Source organism: Caretta caretta, chromosome 8 (assembly GCF_965140235.1).
Source record: "Caretta caretta isolate rCarCar2 chromosome 8, rCarCar1.hap1, whole genome shotgun sequence".
Lineage (NCBI taxonomy): Eukaryota > Metazoa > Chordata > Testudines > Cheloniidae > Caretta > Caretta caretta.
In genome coordinates this window covers 1720701-1732221 of record NC_134213.1, presented here as the reverse complement: position 1 = coordinate 1732221, position 11521 = coordinate 1720701, and the positions used below count along the sequence as shown (strand labels likewise).

Here is an 11521-nt window from a genome sequence, read left to right as displayed (position 1 = left end):
GTGGCCAGCAGCCCAGCTCCTGCCCATTGGTAGCTCTGGGCACAGGGGGCCACAGAGATCGATGCCAGTGCTGCCCACCCAGGGCAGCTGACCACTCAGCCCGTGGGGAGGCCAGTCTGTAGGGGACAGGCCCCTGAACAAGGGTGGCTGCAGTAATGCCCCCTCCCCACTCCCACGGGGGTCCCCTGGGTGCTATGAACGGAGCTGCTGGCAGCCCTGCCCGGCGACAAGCACAGTGCACACTGCCCAGCTGCTCCGAGCAGGGGAGCTGGGGAAGGGTGGCGGCGGAGGGGCCTGACTGGAGCGAAGGCCTGGAGAGTTTAAGCTCTAGCTTTGCTGAGCAGATGCTGCAGGGGCCCACAGGGACAAGGCCCACGGCTCGTTAGCCTTCCAATAGCATTGCCATTAGCAGCTGTGTCTCTGCCCCCTGCCCCTGCAGGACACAGCCACCTGCGCTCCCGGCTCTGGCCCAAGGGAAAGGCGCTGCTCTGGAAGAGGGCCTGAAGCAGACGACCTGGGGACACGCTCCTCGTTAGGAGCGAACAAGGCAGGGGAGACTGGCCACCAGCCGGCCATGCAATAGGGACAGGGAGGCCAGCTGGCACAGAGAGCAAGGCTGGGGGCACACTGCCCTCTGGTGGAAACACGGCACCGGGACAGGCCTGTGCAAGGCACCAGGAAGCCAGACAGCCTGGGTTTTGACCTTTGGGGGTGGGGGAAGAGGCTTTCCCCCAGGGAGTGTTTATTCCTGGGGGAAGAAAGGGGCCAAGTTTGCTTTGGCCCAACCCAGACTCGGGCAGCCAGCTCTAGGCTCAGACTGTGCAGGCTGGGGGTATGGGGGAGTTGGAGATGGACCCATGAGCCAGCGCCCACACCCAGCTCCGGGACGGTGAGCGGTCCACGCCTCTCTCTGGAGAAGGGGATAACGCTGACCTACCTCACAGCGGGGGGTAAGAGTCATGGCCAGGTTCTGAGCACACCCCCGCCCGCTGGCTCGGCACCTCTGATCAGCAGGTCCTTGCTGTTTGTGAAGTGCTTTGAGATTCACTGGGAGGCCACTGAGCAGAGTTAGGCCCGCAGTTCATGCAGCACTTGCTGGGGGGCTACAGAGGGCCCCGCAGGCACCCGGGGCTGGCTCTCCCCCTCGTTTCCAGCTCCTCCACATCCATTCAGCACCACCTGCACAGAACTGCCCATGGAAGCCAGTGGGAGGCCGTCTGGTGAGGAGGCATGTCCAGGGCTGGTGAATGAGGTGGCGGGTGCACCGAGCAGGAGTGTGACAGCCCCTCCAGTCGGAGCCTGGCAGGCACGGGCTAGAAAGGAGCGAGGCCTCTGCCAGCTCTAGGAGCCCACACAGAGCATCCACCCGCCCCTGTGGTGCCGTGCAGCCGCCCTGCAGAGCAGTCAGCGTCTGCCTCCATGCGCTGCAGAGACTCCCCGACAACCAGGCCTTACTTCCTTTACTGACAGAGACTTATCAAAATTACAAAAAGTCATACAAAAAGAGCCCCCCCCCAATTCACACCCCTGCCCAAGAAGGTGCACCTCTGCCCACTGGCACATGCAGCAAAGGGACAAGGGACAGCTGCCCACCTGGCCTGGGCAGGTGACAGCCTAACGCAAAACCCTTTTCCAAAGGGGAGGGATGTGCTGGGGCCTCCAGGTGATTCCCAGCCTGCCAGGGAGTTGGCCACACCACTGGGGGTGGGGGGTGAGGGGGACAACCATGCAGCTTATCAACAAACAGTTCTAGCAGCAGGAGGCTCGACAGCAGCCTCGAGCTGAGTCCTACTGGGATGGCCACAGGGCAGGGCTCCTTCCCCCAGAGAGGCCATCCTGAGTGGTCAGATTCTGGTGACTGCTCCTCTCTGGCCACCAGACTTCTGAACACAGCCATCCGCCTCCTTGCAATGAGGGAGAGAGGCAGCCCTGAGATGGGTGGAGGGACTCTGGCGGCAGCCCCCGTGTTCTTGCTAGGCCAGCGGCTGCTGGGTACAAAAGCTCCCAAGGGCAGGGGCCGCTGGCAGCTGAGCTGAGGGTCACAGCACTGCCAGGAGCGAGGAAGCCCAGCCCAGGGAGTGGCCAGCAGGACGGAGCTTCCCTATCGCCAGAGGACAAGGGAAGTGCTTTGGCAGTGCAGAACATGGCTGGGGAGGAGCCCCACCTCCCTGCCCCTTCCCAGGCCCTAGCCCAGGGCCCACTGGGAGCCCGTTATGCATCATTGGGGAGGCCGAAGAGCTTGACGGTGCCTGCCTCCCGGCTGCTGTCATATTTGCCGTCTTTGTCATCACAGGCGAAGGCCAGCAAAGGTCTCTTTGGGTGCCAGGCCACCGTGAAGGTGGGGGACTCACACTGCACCTCCCACAGCTTCTCCCCTGCAGGAAAGACAGCATCAAATGAGCCAGGCCCAGGAGCAGCTGCAGGGGGAGAGACTGAGGGAATGCCCCCCTCCCTCCACCCTGTGCAGGAGGAGCGAGACCACCACCTTTCATGCTCCTTTCGTTCAGTGCTCCAAGACAAGGCGAGAGACACTGTACAGATTCCTAAAATAGATGCAATCGCCAGAATCTCTCCTGCGGCCCGCCCCTGCTGCTCCAGTCCTGCGCTCCCCGGCACACCGCTCACTACCCCTCCCTCCCAACCTACACCCCCCCACAGCCCTGCCACTGCCCTCCATCCAGAGCCACAGCCCACACCCACCATTCCTCCCCGGACCACTGAACCCCTGAGCCATGGGCATGAGCAGTTACCTGTCTCCACCTCGGCAATGTCGATGAAGTGATCCTCAGACGCGGACGCCAGCATCTTCCCATCATGGCTAAAACTCAAGGTTCTCACGGGCCAGTCCAGCCTGCAGCACAGGGCGAGGAGACAGTGAGGGATTTCCCGTCTCAGTGCCGGGGGTGGGAACTGCACACGGGGCAGGGTCACCTACCTGGAGAAGCACCTCACACACACCAGCTCGTCCACATCCCACAGGCTGACCAGAGCATCTGCGCTTCCCGTGGCAAAGTACTTCCCCATGGGGTCAAACTTGATGCAGATGCAGTTTGAAGGGTGAGCATTGATAGACTGGATGGGCTTCAGCTCCGGGTAGCTGCAGACAGATGGGAGAGAGCAGAGCGGGTGAAAGAGCCAATTCACCAACACTGCAGGGTCCAAGTGTCCGCTACAGAGGGACGCCGTGTGCCCTGACCAATACATCCACATGCAGCTGGGCCGCAGAGACCCAAGACCTCATGCACCTAGCGTCAGTTTAAGTGGGCTACAGCAGCTGGATCGCTTCTGAGGGTGTCTGGCCCAGAACAGTGCGGCAACGTAAGAACGGCCAGACCGAGTCAGACCAAAGGTCCATCTAGCCCAGTATCCTATCTTCTGACGGTGGCCAATGCCAGGTGCTTCAGAGGGAATGAGCAGAACAGAGCAATTATTGAGTGATCCATCCTGTTGTCCAGTCCCAGCTTCTGGCAGTCAGAAGTTAGGGACACTCAGAGCACGGGATTGCATCCCTGACCATGTAACAGCCATTGATGGACCTATCCTCCAGGAACGTATCTAATTCTTTAAACATAGTTATAGTTTTGGCCTTCACAACATCCCCTGGCAGGGAGTTCCACAGGTTGACTGTGCGATCTATGAAGTACTTCCTTATGTTTGTTTCAAACCTGCTGCCTATTAATTTCCTTGGATGACCCCTGATTCTTGTGTTATGTGAAGGGGTAAATAACACGTCCCTAGTCACTTTCTTCGCACCAGCCATGATTTATAGACCTCTCTCATCTCCCCGAGTCCTCTCTTTTCCAAGCTGAGCAGTCCCAGTCTTATTAATCTCTGCTCATATGGACGTTCCAGAGCTCTCATCATTTTTGGTGCCTCTGTCTGTACCTTTCCCTAGTCTAATTTTTTTTTTTTTTTTTTTTTTTTTTTTTTTTTGAGATGGGGCAACCACATCTGCACGCAGTATTCAAGATGTGGGCGTACCATGGATTTATATAGTGGCATTATGATATTTTCTGTCTTATTATCTACCCCAGTCCTAATATTTGCTAACCTTCCATTAGCTTTTTTGACTGCCCTGCACATTGAGCGGATGTTTCAGAGAACTATCCACAAGATCTCTTTCCTGAGTGGTAACAGCTAATTCAGACCCATCATTTTGTATGTATCGCTGGGATGCGTCCCAATGTGCATTACTTTGCCTTTATCAACATTGAATTTTATCTGCCATTTCGTTGCCCAGTCACCCAGTTTTGTGAGATCCCTTTGTAACTCTTCCCAGTCTGCTTTGGACTTAACTATCTTGAGTAATTTTGTATCACCTCCAAACTTCACCACCTCACTGTTTACCCCCTTTCCCCCAGTCATTCATGAAGATGTTGAACAGCACAGGACCCAGTACAGATCCTTGGGGAACCCTGCCATTTACCACTTTCCATTGTAAAGTTGACCATTTATTCCTACCTTTTGTTTCCCATCTTTTAACCAGTTACTGATCCATAAGCGAACCTTCCCTCGTATCCCAAGACTGCTTACTTTGCTTAAGAGTCTTTGGTGAGGGACCTTGTCAAAGGTTTTCTGAAAGTTGAAGTACACTATATCCATTGGACCACCCCCTGTCCACATGCTTGTTAAAACCCTCAAAGAATTCTAATACATTGGCGAGGCATGATTTCCCTTTACAAAAACCATGTTGATTCTTTCCCAATGTACCACGTTCATCTAGGTGTCTGATAATTCTGTTCTTTACTATTGTTTGCCTGGTACTGAAGTCAGGCTTACTGGCGTTTAGTTGCCAGGCTCATATCTGGAGCCTTTTAAAAAAATATTGGCTTTACAATAGCTGTCCGCCAGCCATTGGGTACAGAAGCTGATTTAAGCCATAGGTTACATACCACAGTTGGTAATTAAGCAATTTCACATTTGAGTTCCTTCAGAACTCTTGGGCGATACCTTCGGTCCTGATGACTTATTACTGTTTATCAGTTTGTTCCAAAACCTCCTCTAATGACACCTCAATCTAGAACAGTTCCTCAGATCTGTCACCTAAAAAGAATGGCTCAAGTGTGGGAATCTCCCCCACATCTTCTGCAGTGAAGACTGATGCGAAGAATTAATTTAGCTTCTCTGCAATGGCCTTATCTTCTTTGAGTGCTCCTTTAGCACCTTGATCATCCAGTGGCCCTACTGACTATTTTGCAGGCTTTCTGCTTCTGATATACTTAAAAACTAGTTTTTGTCTTTTGCTAGCTGCTCTTCAAATTCTTTGGCCTGCCTAACTAACCTTTTACACTTGACTCGCCCGAGTTTATGCTCCTTGCTATTTTCCTCAGCAGGAGTTGACTTCCAATTTTTAAAGAATGCCTTTTTGCTTCTAACCACCTCTTATACTCTGCTGTTTAGGCACAGTGGTATTTTTCTTTTTGGTCTTCTATTTTTTTTATTTGGGGTGCACATTTAGTTTGAGCCTCTGTTATGGTGTTTTTAAATATCTTCCATGCAGCTTGAGGCATTTCACTCTTGCGTTTCTTTTCATTTCTGTTTCACTAGCCTCCTCATTTTTGTGTAGTTCCCCTTTGTGAAGTTAAATGCTACTGCGGTGGGCTTCTTTGGCGTTTTCCCCCCTACAAGGATGTTGAATTTAATTACATCATGGTTGCTTGGGCATGTAGGAATTATATTGCTCGGGCATGTAGGAATGAAATCAGGAGGGCCAAATCGCACCTGGAGCTGCAGCTAGCAAGAGATGTCAAGAGTAACAAGAAGGGTTTCTTCAGGTATGTTGGCAACAAGAAGAAAGCCAAGGAAAGTGTGGGCCCCTTAATGAATGAGAGGCAACCTAGTGACAGAGGATGTGGAAAAAGCTAATGTACTCAATGCTTTTTTTGCCTCTGTCTTCACTAACAAGGTCAGCTCCCAGACTGCTGTGCTGGGCATCACAACATGGGGAGTAGATGGCCAGCCCTCCGTGGAGAAAGAGGTGGTTAGGGACTATTTAGAAAAGCTGGACATGCACAAGTCCATGGGGCCGGACGAGTTGCATCCGAGAGTGCTAAAGGAATTGGCGGCTGTGATTGCAGAGCCATTGGCCATTATCTTTGAAAACTCGTGGTGAACGGGGGAAGTCCCAGATGACTGGAAAAAGGCTAATGTAGTGCCTTTAAAAAATCTTTAAAAAAGGGAAGAAGGAGGATCCTGGGAACTACAGGCCAGTCAGCCTCACCTCAGTCCCCGGAAAAATCATGGAGCAGGTCCTCAAAGAATCAATCCTGAAGCACTTACATGAGAGGAAAGTGATCAGGAACAGTCAGCATGGATTCACCAAGGGAAGGTCATGCCTGACTAATCTAATTGCCTTCTATGATGAGATTACTGGTTCTGTGGATGAAGGGAAAGCAGTGGATGTATTGTTTCTTGACTTTAGCAAAGCTTTTGACACGGTCTCCCACAGTATTCTTGTCAGCAAGTTAAAGAAGTATGGGCTGGATGAATGCACTATAAGGTGGGTAGAAAGTTGGCTAGATTGTCGGGCTCAACGGGTAGTGATCAATGGCTCCATGTCTAGTTGGCAGCCGGTGTCAAGGGGAGTGCCCCAGGGGTCAGTTTTGTTCAATATCTTCATAAATGATCTGGAGGATGGTATGGATTGCACCCTCAGCAAATTTGCAGATGATACTAAACTAGGAGGAGTGGTAGATATGCTGGAGGGCAGGGATAGGATATTAGGAAAAACTTTTCCACTAAGAGGGTGGTGAAACACTGGAATGCGTTACCTAGGGAGGTGGTAGAATCTCCTTCCTTAGAAGTTTTTAAGGTCAGACTTGACAAAGCCCTGGCTGGGATGATTTAATTGGGAATTGGTCCTGCTTTGAGCAGGGGGTTGTACTAGATGACCTCCTGAGGTCCCTTCCAACCCTGATATTCTATGATTCTATGCTATTACCAAGCGTTTACATTATATTCACCTCTTGGACCAAATCCTGTCCTCCACAGAGAACTAAATCAAGAATTGCCTCTCCTCTTGTGGGTTCCAGGACTAGCTGCTCCAAGAAGCAGTCACTAATGGTGTCTAGAAATGTTATCTCTGCATCCCATCCTGAGGGGACATGTACGCAGTCAATATAGGGACAGTCTACATCCCCCATTATTTTCTGACTTTGTAGCCTCTCTGCTCTCCTGGAGCATTTCACAATCATCGTCACCACCCTGGTCAGTAGTATATCCTTGCTGCTATACTCTTGTCAGTCAAGCCTGGAATTTCTATCCAGAGAGATTCTATGGGACAGTTTGATTCATTTAAGAGTTGTTCTATATTTGACTCCACGCTTTCTTTCACAGACAGTGCCACTTCCCCCACCAGTGCGATCTACTCTGTCATTCCTATATAGTTTGTACTCTGGTATTACCGTGCCCCACTGATTATCATCATTTCACCAAGTTTCTGTGATGCCGACTATGTCAATGTCCTCATTTAATACCAAGCACTTGAGTTCACGCATCTTAGTATTTACATTTCTAGCATGTCTATAGTTGTCAGTATTTAGTTGTCTGCTTCATGTGAGGTAACTGAATGGGACTCTTTCATTTGACTGTTTCTCCTCAGTTCCTACCTATACAGGCGAGTCTCATCTTACACTGCGGTTACATTCCGCAGACAGCGTGTAAAGCAAAAATCACATATAGTCAAAATTACATTGAGTATAATGGCGGGAGGAATCGCCCACACTACAGGTACAGTATTTAAATTGTTACCTTTCTCTCTTTTTTTTGTTTTTGCCGACCGCACAAAGCTGAATTCACACATGTTAAATGCGCGTAAGATGAGAGTCACCTGTACTTTATCAACTTCTATCCTCTCCCCTTTACTAGGATATAGAGAATCCCTGTTCAGAGATCCTCCCCTAAGGGATGTCTCTATCTGAACCATGTGCTCCTCCGTACCTGTCGGCTTCTCCCAGCCGTTAGTTTCAAAACTTCTCTACCACCTTTTAACACTACACAAGCAATCTGGTACCAGTTTGGTTTAGGTGGAGCCTAACCTTTCTGTATAGGTTCCTCCTTTCCCAAACCCCTCCTCCCTACACCATCGTCTCATCCACGCATTGAGACCCTGCAGTTCTGCCAATCTCCCTGGCCTGGAGTGTGGAACTGGAAGCATTTCAGAGAATGCTACCATGGAGGTCCTGGACTTTAATCTCTTACCTAGCAGCCTAAATTTGGCTTCCAGGACCTCTCTCCTATCCTTCCTATGTCATTGGTACCTACCTGTACCATGACCACCGGCTCCTCCCCAGCACTGCACATAAGTCTAGAGAGATCTGCAACCTTTGTACCTGGCAGGCAATTCACCATGTGGTTCTCCTGATCATCACAAACCCAACTAGCTATATTTCTAATGATCAAATCCCCCATTACTGTTATCTGTCTCTTCCTAATAACTGGGGCCCTGGAGGAGCACCACATCATCATCTGGAGGGAAGGTCCCAACTATGGGAATGTTTCCCTCTGGTCGAGCTTGATGTTCCTCTTCCCCGAGACTTTCCTCCTCCTCAGCAGCACAGAGGCGGTCAGACGGGGGGTGAGACCACTCTACTGTATCCCTGAAAGTCTCCTCTGGGTACCTCATTGTCCCCCTTAGCTCCTCCAGTTCAGCCACCCTGCTCTTAAGAGCCCGTAGTTGGTCTCTGAGGGCCCTGCGTTGCTTGCACTCAGTGCGCGCGCACACACCCCTGCCCACAAGGCCAGTAAGCATACATGGTGCAGTCAGTGCAATAAACTGGACAGCCCCCACTCGACTGCTGGACTTTGCCTGCATTATTTTTACTCTTGTGGGGTTTTCGGTTTAGGAGTACTGTTAGGTATATCTGCCTCTCTAAACTCCCCTGTTCGCCAGCTCTTCTAGTCACTTTGGAGCTGGCTTTTAAGTCCCTGTTCTCCCGAGTTAGCCCCTTCCCCTCATCAAGGGACCCTAAAGGGGTTAGGGATCACAGGACAGCAGAATAGAGCGTCATTAGGAAGCTCTCAGCCTCGCCTACCAGGAAACTTGTCTCAGCACACAGCTCCAAAACAGACCACACTATAACCTCAGCTACTGGCAAGGCTCTCAGTCTGTCACAAGAGCCATGCGAAGGAAACACAACTGAGTGCAGAGAGTCAGAGCGAGGGTGCAGGGCAGGAGATGTAAGAGGCGGCCAGCCTGCCCATCCCATCCCTGCCACTGGAGACCATGCCGGGACATACCTGAGGATGTTGATGCAGCCATTGCCATTGGTGAGGAAGAACATGTTGTTATCATTGTTCCAGGAAATCTCATTAACCTCAAATTTAAACTGCTCCTCGGCTTTGGAGCGATGTGTTTTGGCATCAATGAAGGTGACCACATCATCCTTATTCCCCACCGCAATGGTCTGGCCATCAGGACTCCAGCAGATATTAATGTTCTCTCCTGGAAGGGACGAGAATGCATCAGGTCCTACCATCACTCAGCACCATTAACAGGGGCAAGAGAACCACTCAGGTGCCAAAGATGGACTTTTGTATTTTTAACCCAAGCCCCAGGTCTGCTCCGCTAACCCTCTGCCTTAAGTGGCGAAGGCCAATGACATGACCAAGTTTAAATTTTAACAGCCTAGCTTTGCTTGACCAGCTGTGCCACAACTATGCATGCAAGTTTTAAGGGAAATTAACTCCAACAGAACTGTGGCCTCAAAACAGAGAATCACAATTACTCCTGTTGCATGTCTCTTCCCCGTGCAAATCTCTCTGCAAAGCCATTGCTCCATGCTACATAGGTCATTCAACAAATCTTTACATAGTACTGACACAGGGGTGCTGGAAAAGTGTGTGTGTGGGGGGGGGGGGGGGATGGGGAGGTGCTGAGAGCCATTGAACCAAACTGTAAACCTTGTATATGATAAAAAACACTTCAAGCCAGGTTCCTGCACCTGTGTACTGACAACTAAACCTGGGAAGAAAAGGTGCATCAAAAACAGAAATGGGTGATGGAGACTCAACTTCTCTCCCTAACCTCTATCCCTTCTCCCTACAGCCACGCATGCTAGTGAGAGTTTCTACAGTGCCGGTGCTAACGTAGACGGGTTCAGGTGTTTAACACTGTTTCACCTAACACTGCTCAGAGCTTGGCTGATGCCAGGCACAGATACAAATTCTCGCTGGAGGTAGTGTCATGTATGTTTACAATTGGCTAGCAAAAGCCAGAAAGATGCAATTGTCACAAAAACATCACGTAGAGGTCTCAGGGTTTCCTGAATTTGCTTCCAGTCCATGTTGGGAGCAGGATGCGTGTGCAAAGCGAGCAGTGTTTACAGCTGTCCTGAGATACTCTGGTCCCTCCTATCGCCTCATGTTATCACCCACCTTTGGTGTTCACGGTAGCAATGCACTTAGTGGTGCGGACGTCCCAAATACGGATGGTCTTGTCTCCAGACGCAGTAACAAAGAGGTCTGGGTTACTCGGGTGCCAGCACAGTTGATCCACGCTGTCCCCGTGGCCACGGTAATTGTTCTCCTTCACCTAGAGGGAGACGACCGCCCAAGCCATCAGACAACCAGGCTCCTACGGATGCTGCCCCCCTCACTCAGGAAACTGCCCCCGTGAGCTAAACAAAGACTACGGCCCCCATTTTACAGAGGGGGACCCGAGACCGAGGGAAACTAAGCGACTTGCCCAAGATCGCACACAAGTCTATTGGGGGGATCAGGAAAGCCAATGCTCCCCCTCCCGCGCCCCAGACTAACACTTGAACCCCGGGGGCCTTTCTTTGAGGGGTGCTCGGCGGCTCGCAGACCTGTCCCAGGCACAGCAAATGGGATCCCCCCACTCCCAGGGCCCGAGCCCCGGCCTGGGCTCGCCGGGCCGAGCCTGGGGGGCGGCTTCCCCTGCGCTGCCCGGGGGGGCGGGGGCGGCTTCCCCTGCGCTGCCCGGGGGGGCGGGGGGGGGGCGGGGCGGCTTCCCCTGCGCTGCCCGGGGGGGCGGGGGGGGGCGGCTTCCCCTGCGCTGCCCGGGGGGCGAGGGGGGCGGGGCGGCTTCCCCTGGGACGTGACCCCGCCCCGCCGCTGGCAGCCCCGCATGGCGGATGGCAGGGGACGGGGACCCCCCCCCCCGCGGCGCTGTGCCCAGCCCGATTGAACGCCCCGGCCCCGGCCCCGGCCCCGGCCCGCTCACCAGCCGGTCCTTCTCCAGCACGAAGACGCTCGCCGTCTTGTCGAAGGAGCCCGAGGCGAGCCGGCGGCCGCAGCAGCTCCAGGCCACCGAGTGCACCTTGGCCCCGTGCGCCGGGAACTCGCGGCTGCGCGTGTTGGCCCGGAACAGCTCCTGCATGGCGAGCACGTACGGGGAGAGCGCCATGGCAACCGGGCGCCCGGCAACCGCTTCCGGGGCAGCGGCCGCGGGGGCCACGCCTTCCGCTTCCGGGGCGCCTCTGGCGCTGCGCGCGCGGGGGGCCAGGGTCACGGGCCGGAAGGGACGGAGGCGGCGGCGCGCTCCCGGCGCGGGGGCGGGGCC

The 11521-nt window shown here is 53.1% G+C and overlaps 1 protein-coding gene across 1 annotated transcript; it reads right to left on the bottom strand.

Annotated features, from left to right (window-relative positions):
- Nucleotides 1-1445: 1445 nt before the first annotated feature.
- Nucleotides 1446-11417, bottom strand: THOC3 (THO complex subunit 3). Its single transcript, XM_048860086.2, has 6 exons — nt 11183-11417; nt 10375-10531; nt 9238-9442; nt 2936-3097; nt 2751-2851; nt 1446-2375 (listed from the first exon to the last, which is right to left on the bottom strand). Exons 1-6 carry the CDS (start codon nt 11363-11365, stop codon nt 2212-2214), a joined length of 972 nt encoding a protein of 323 aa, XP_048716043.1. The 5' UTR covers nt 11366-11417; the 3' UTR covers nt 1446-2211.
- Between the last annotated feature and the right edge of the window lie 104 nt (nt 11418-11521).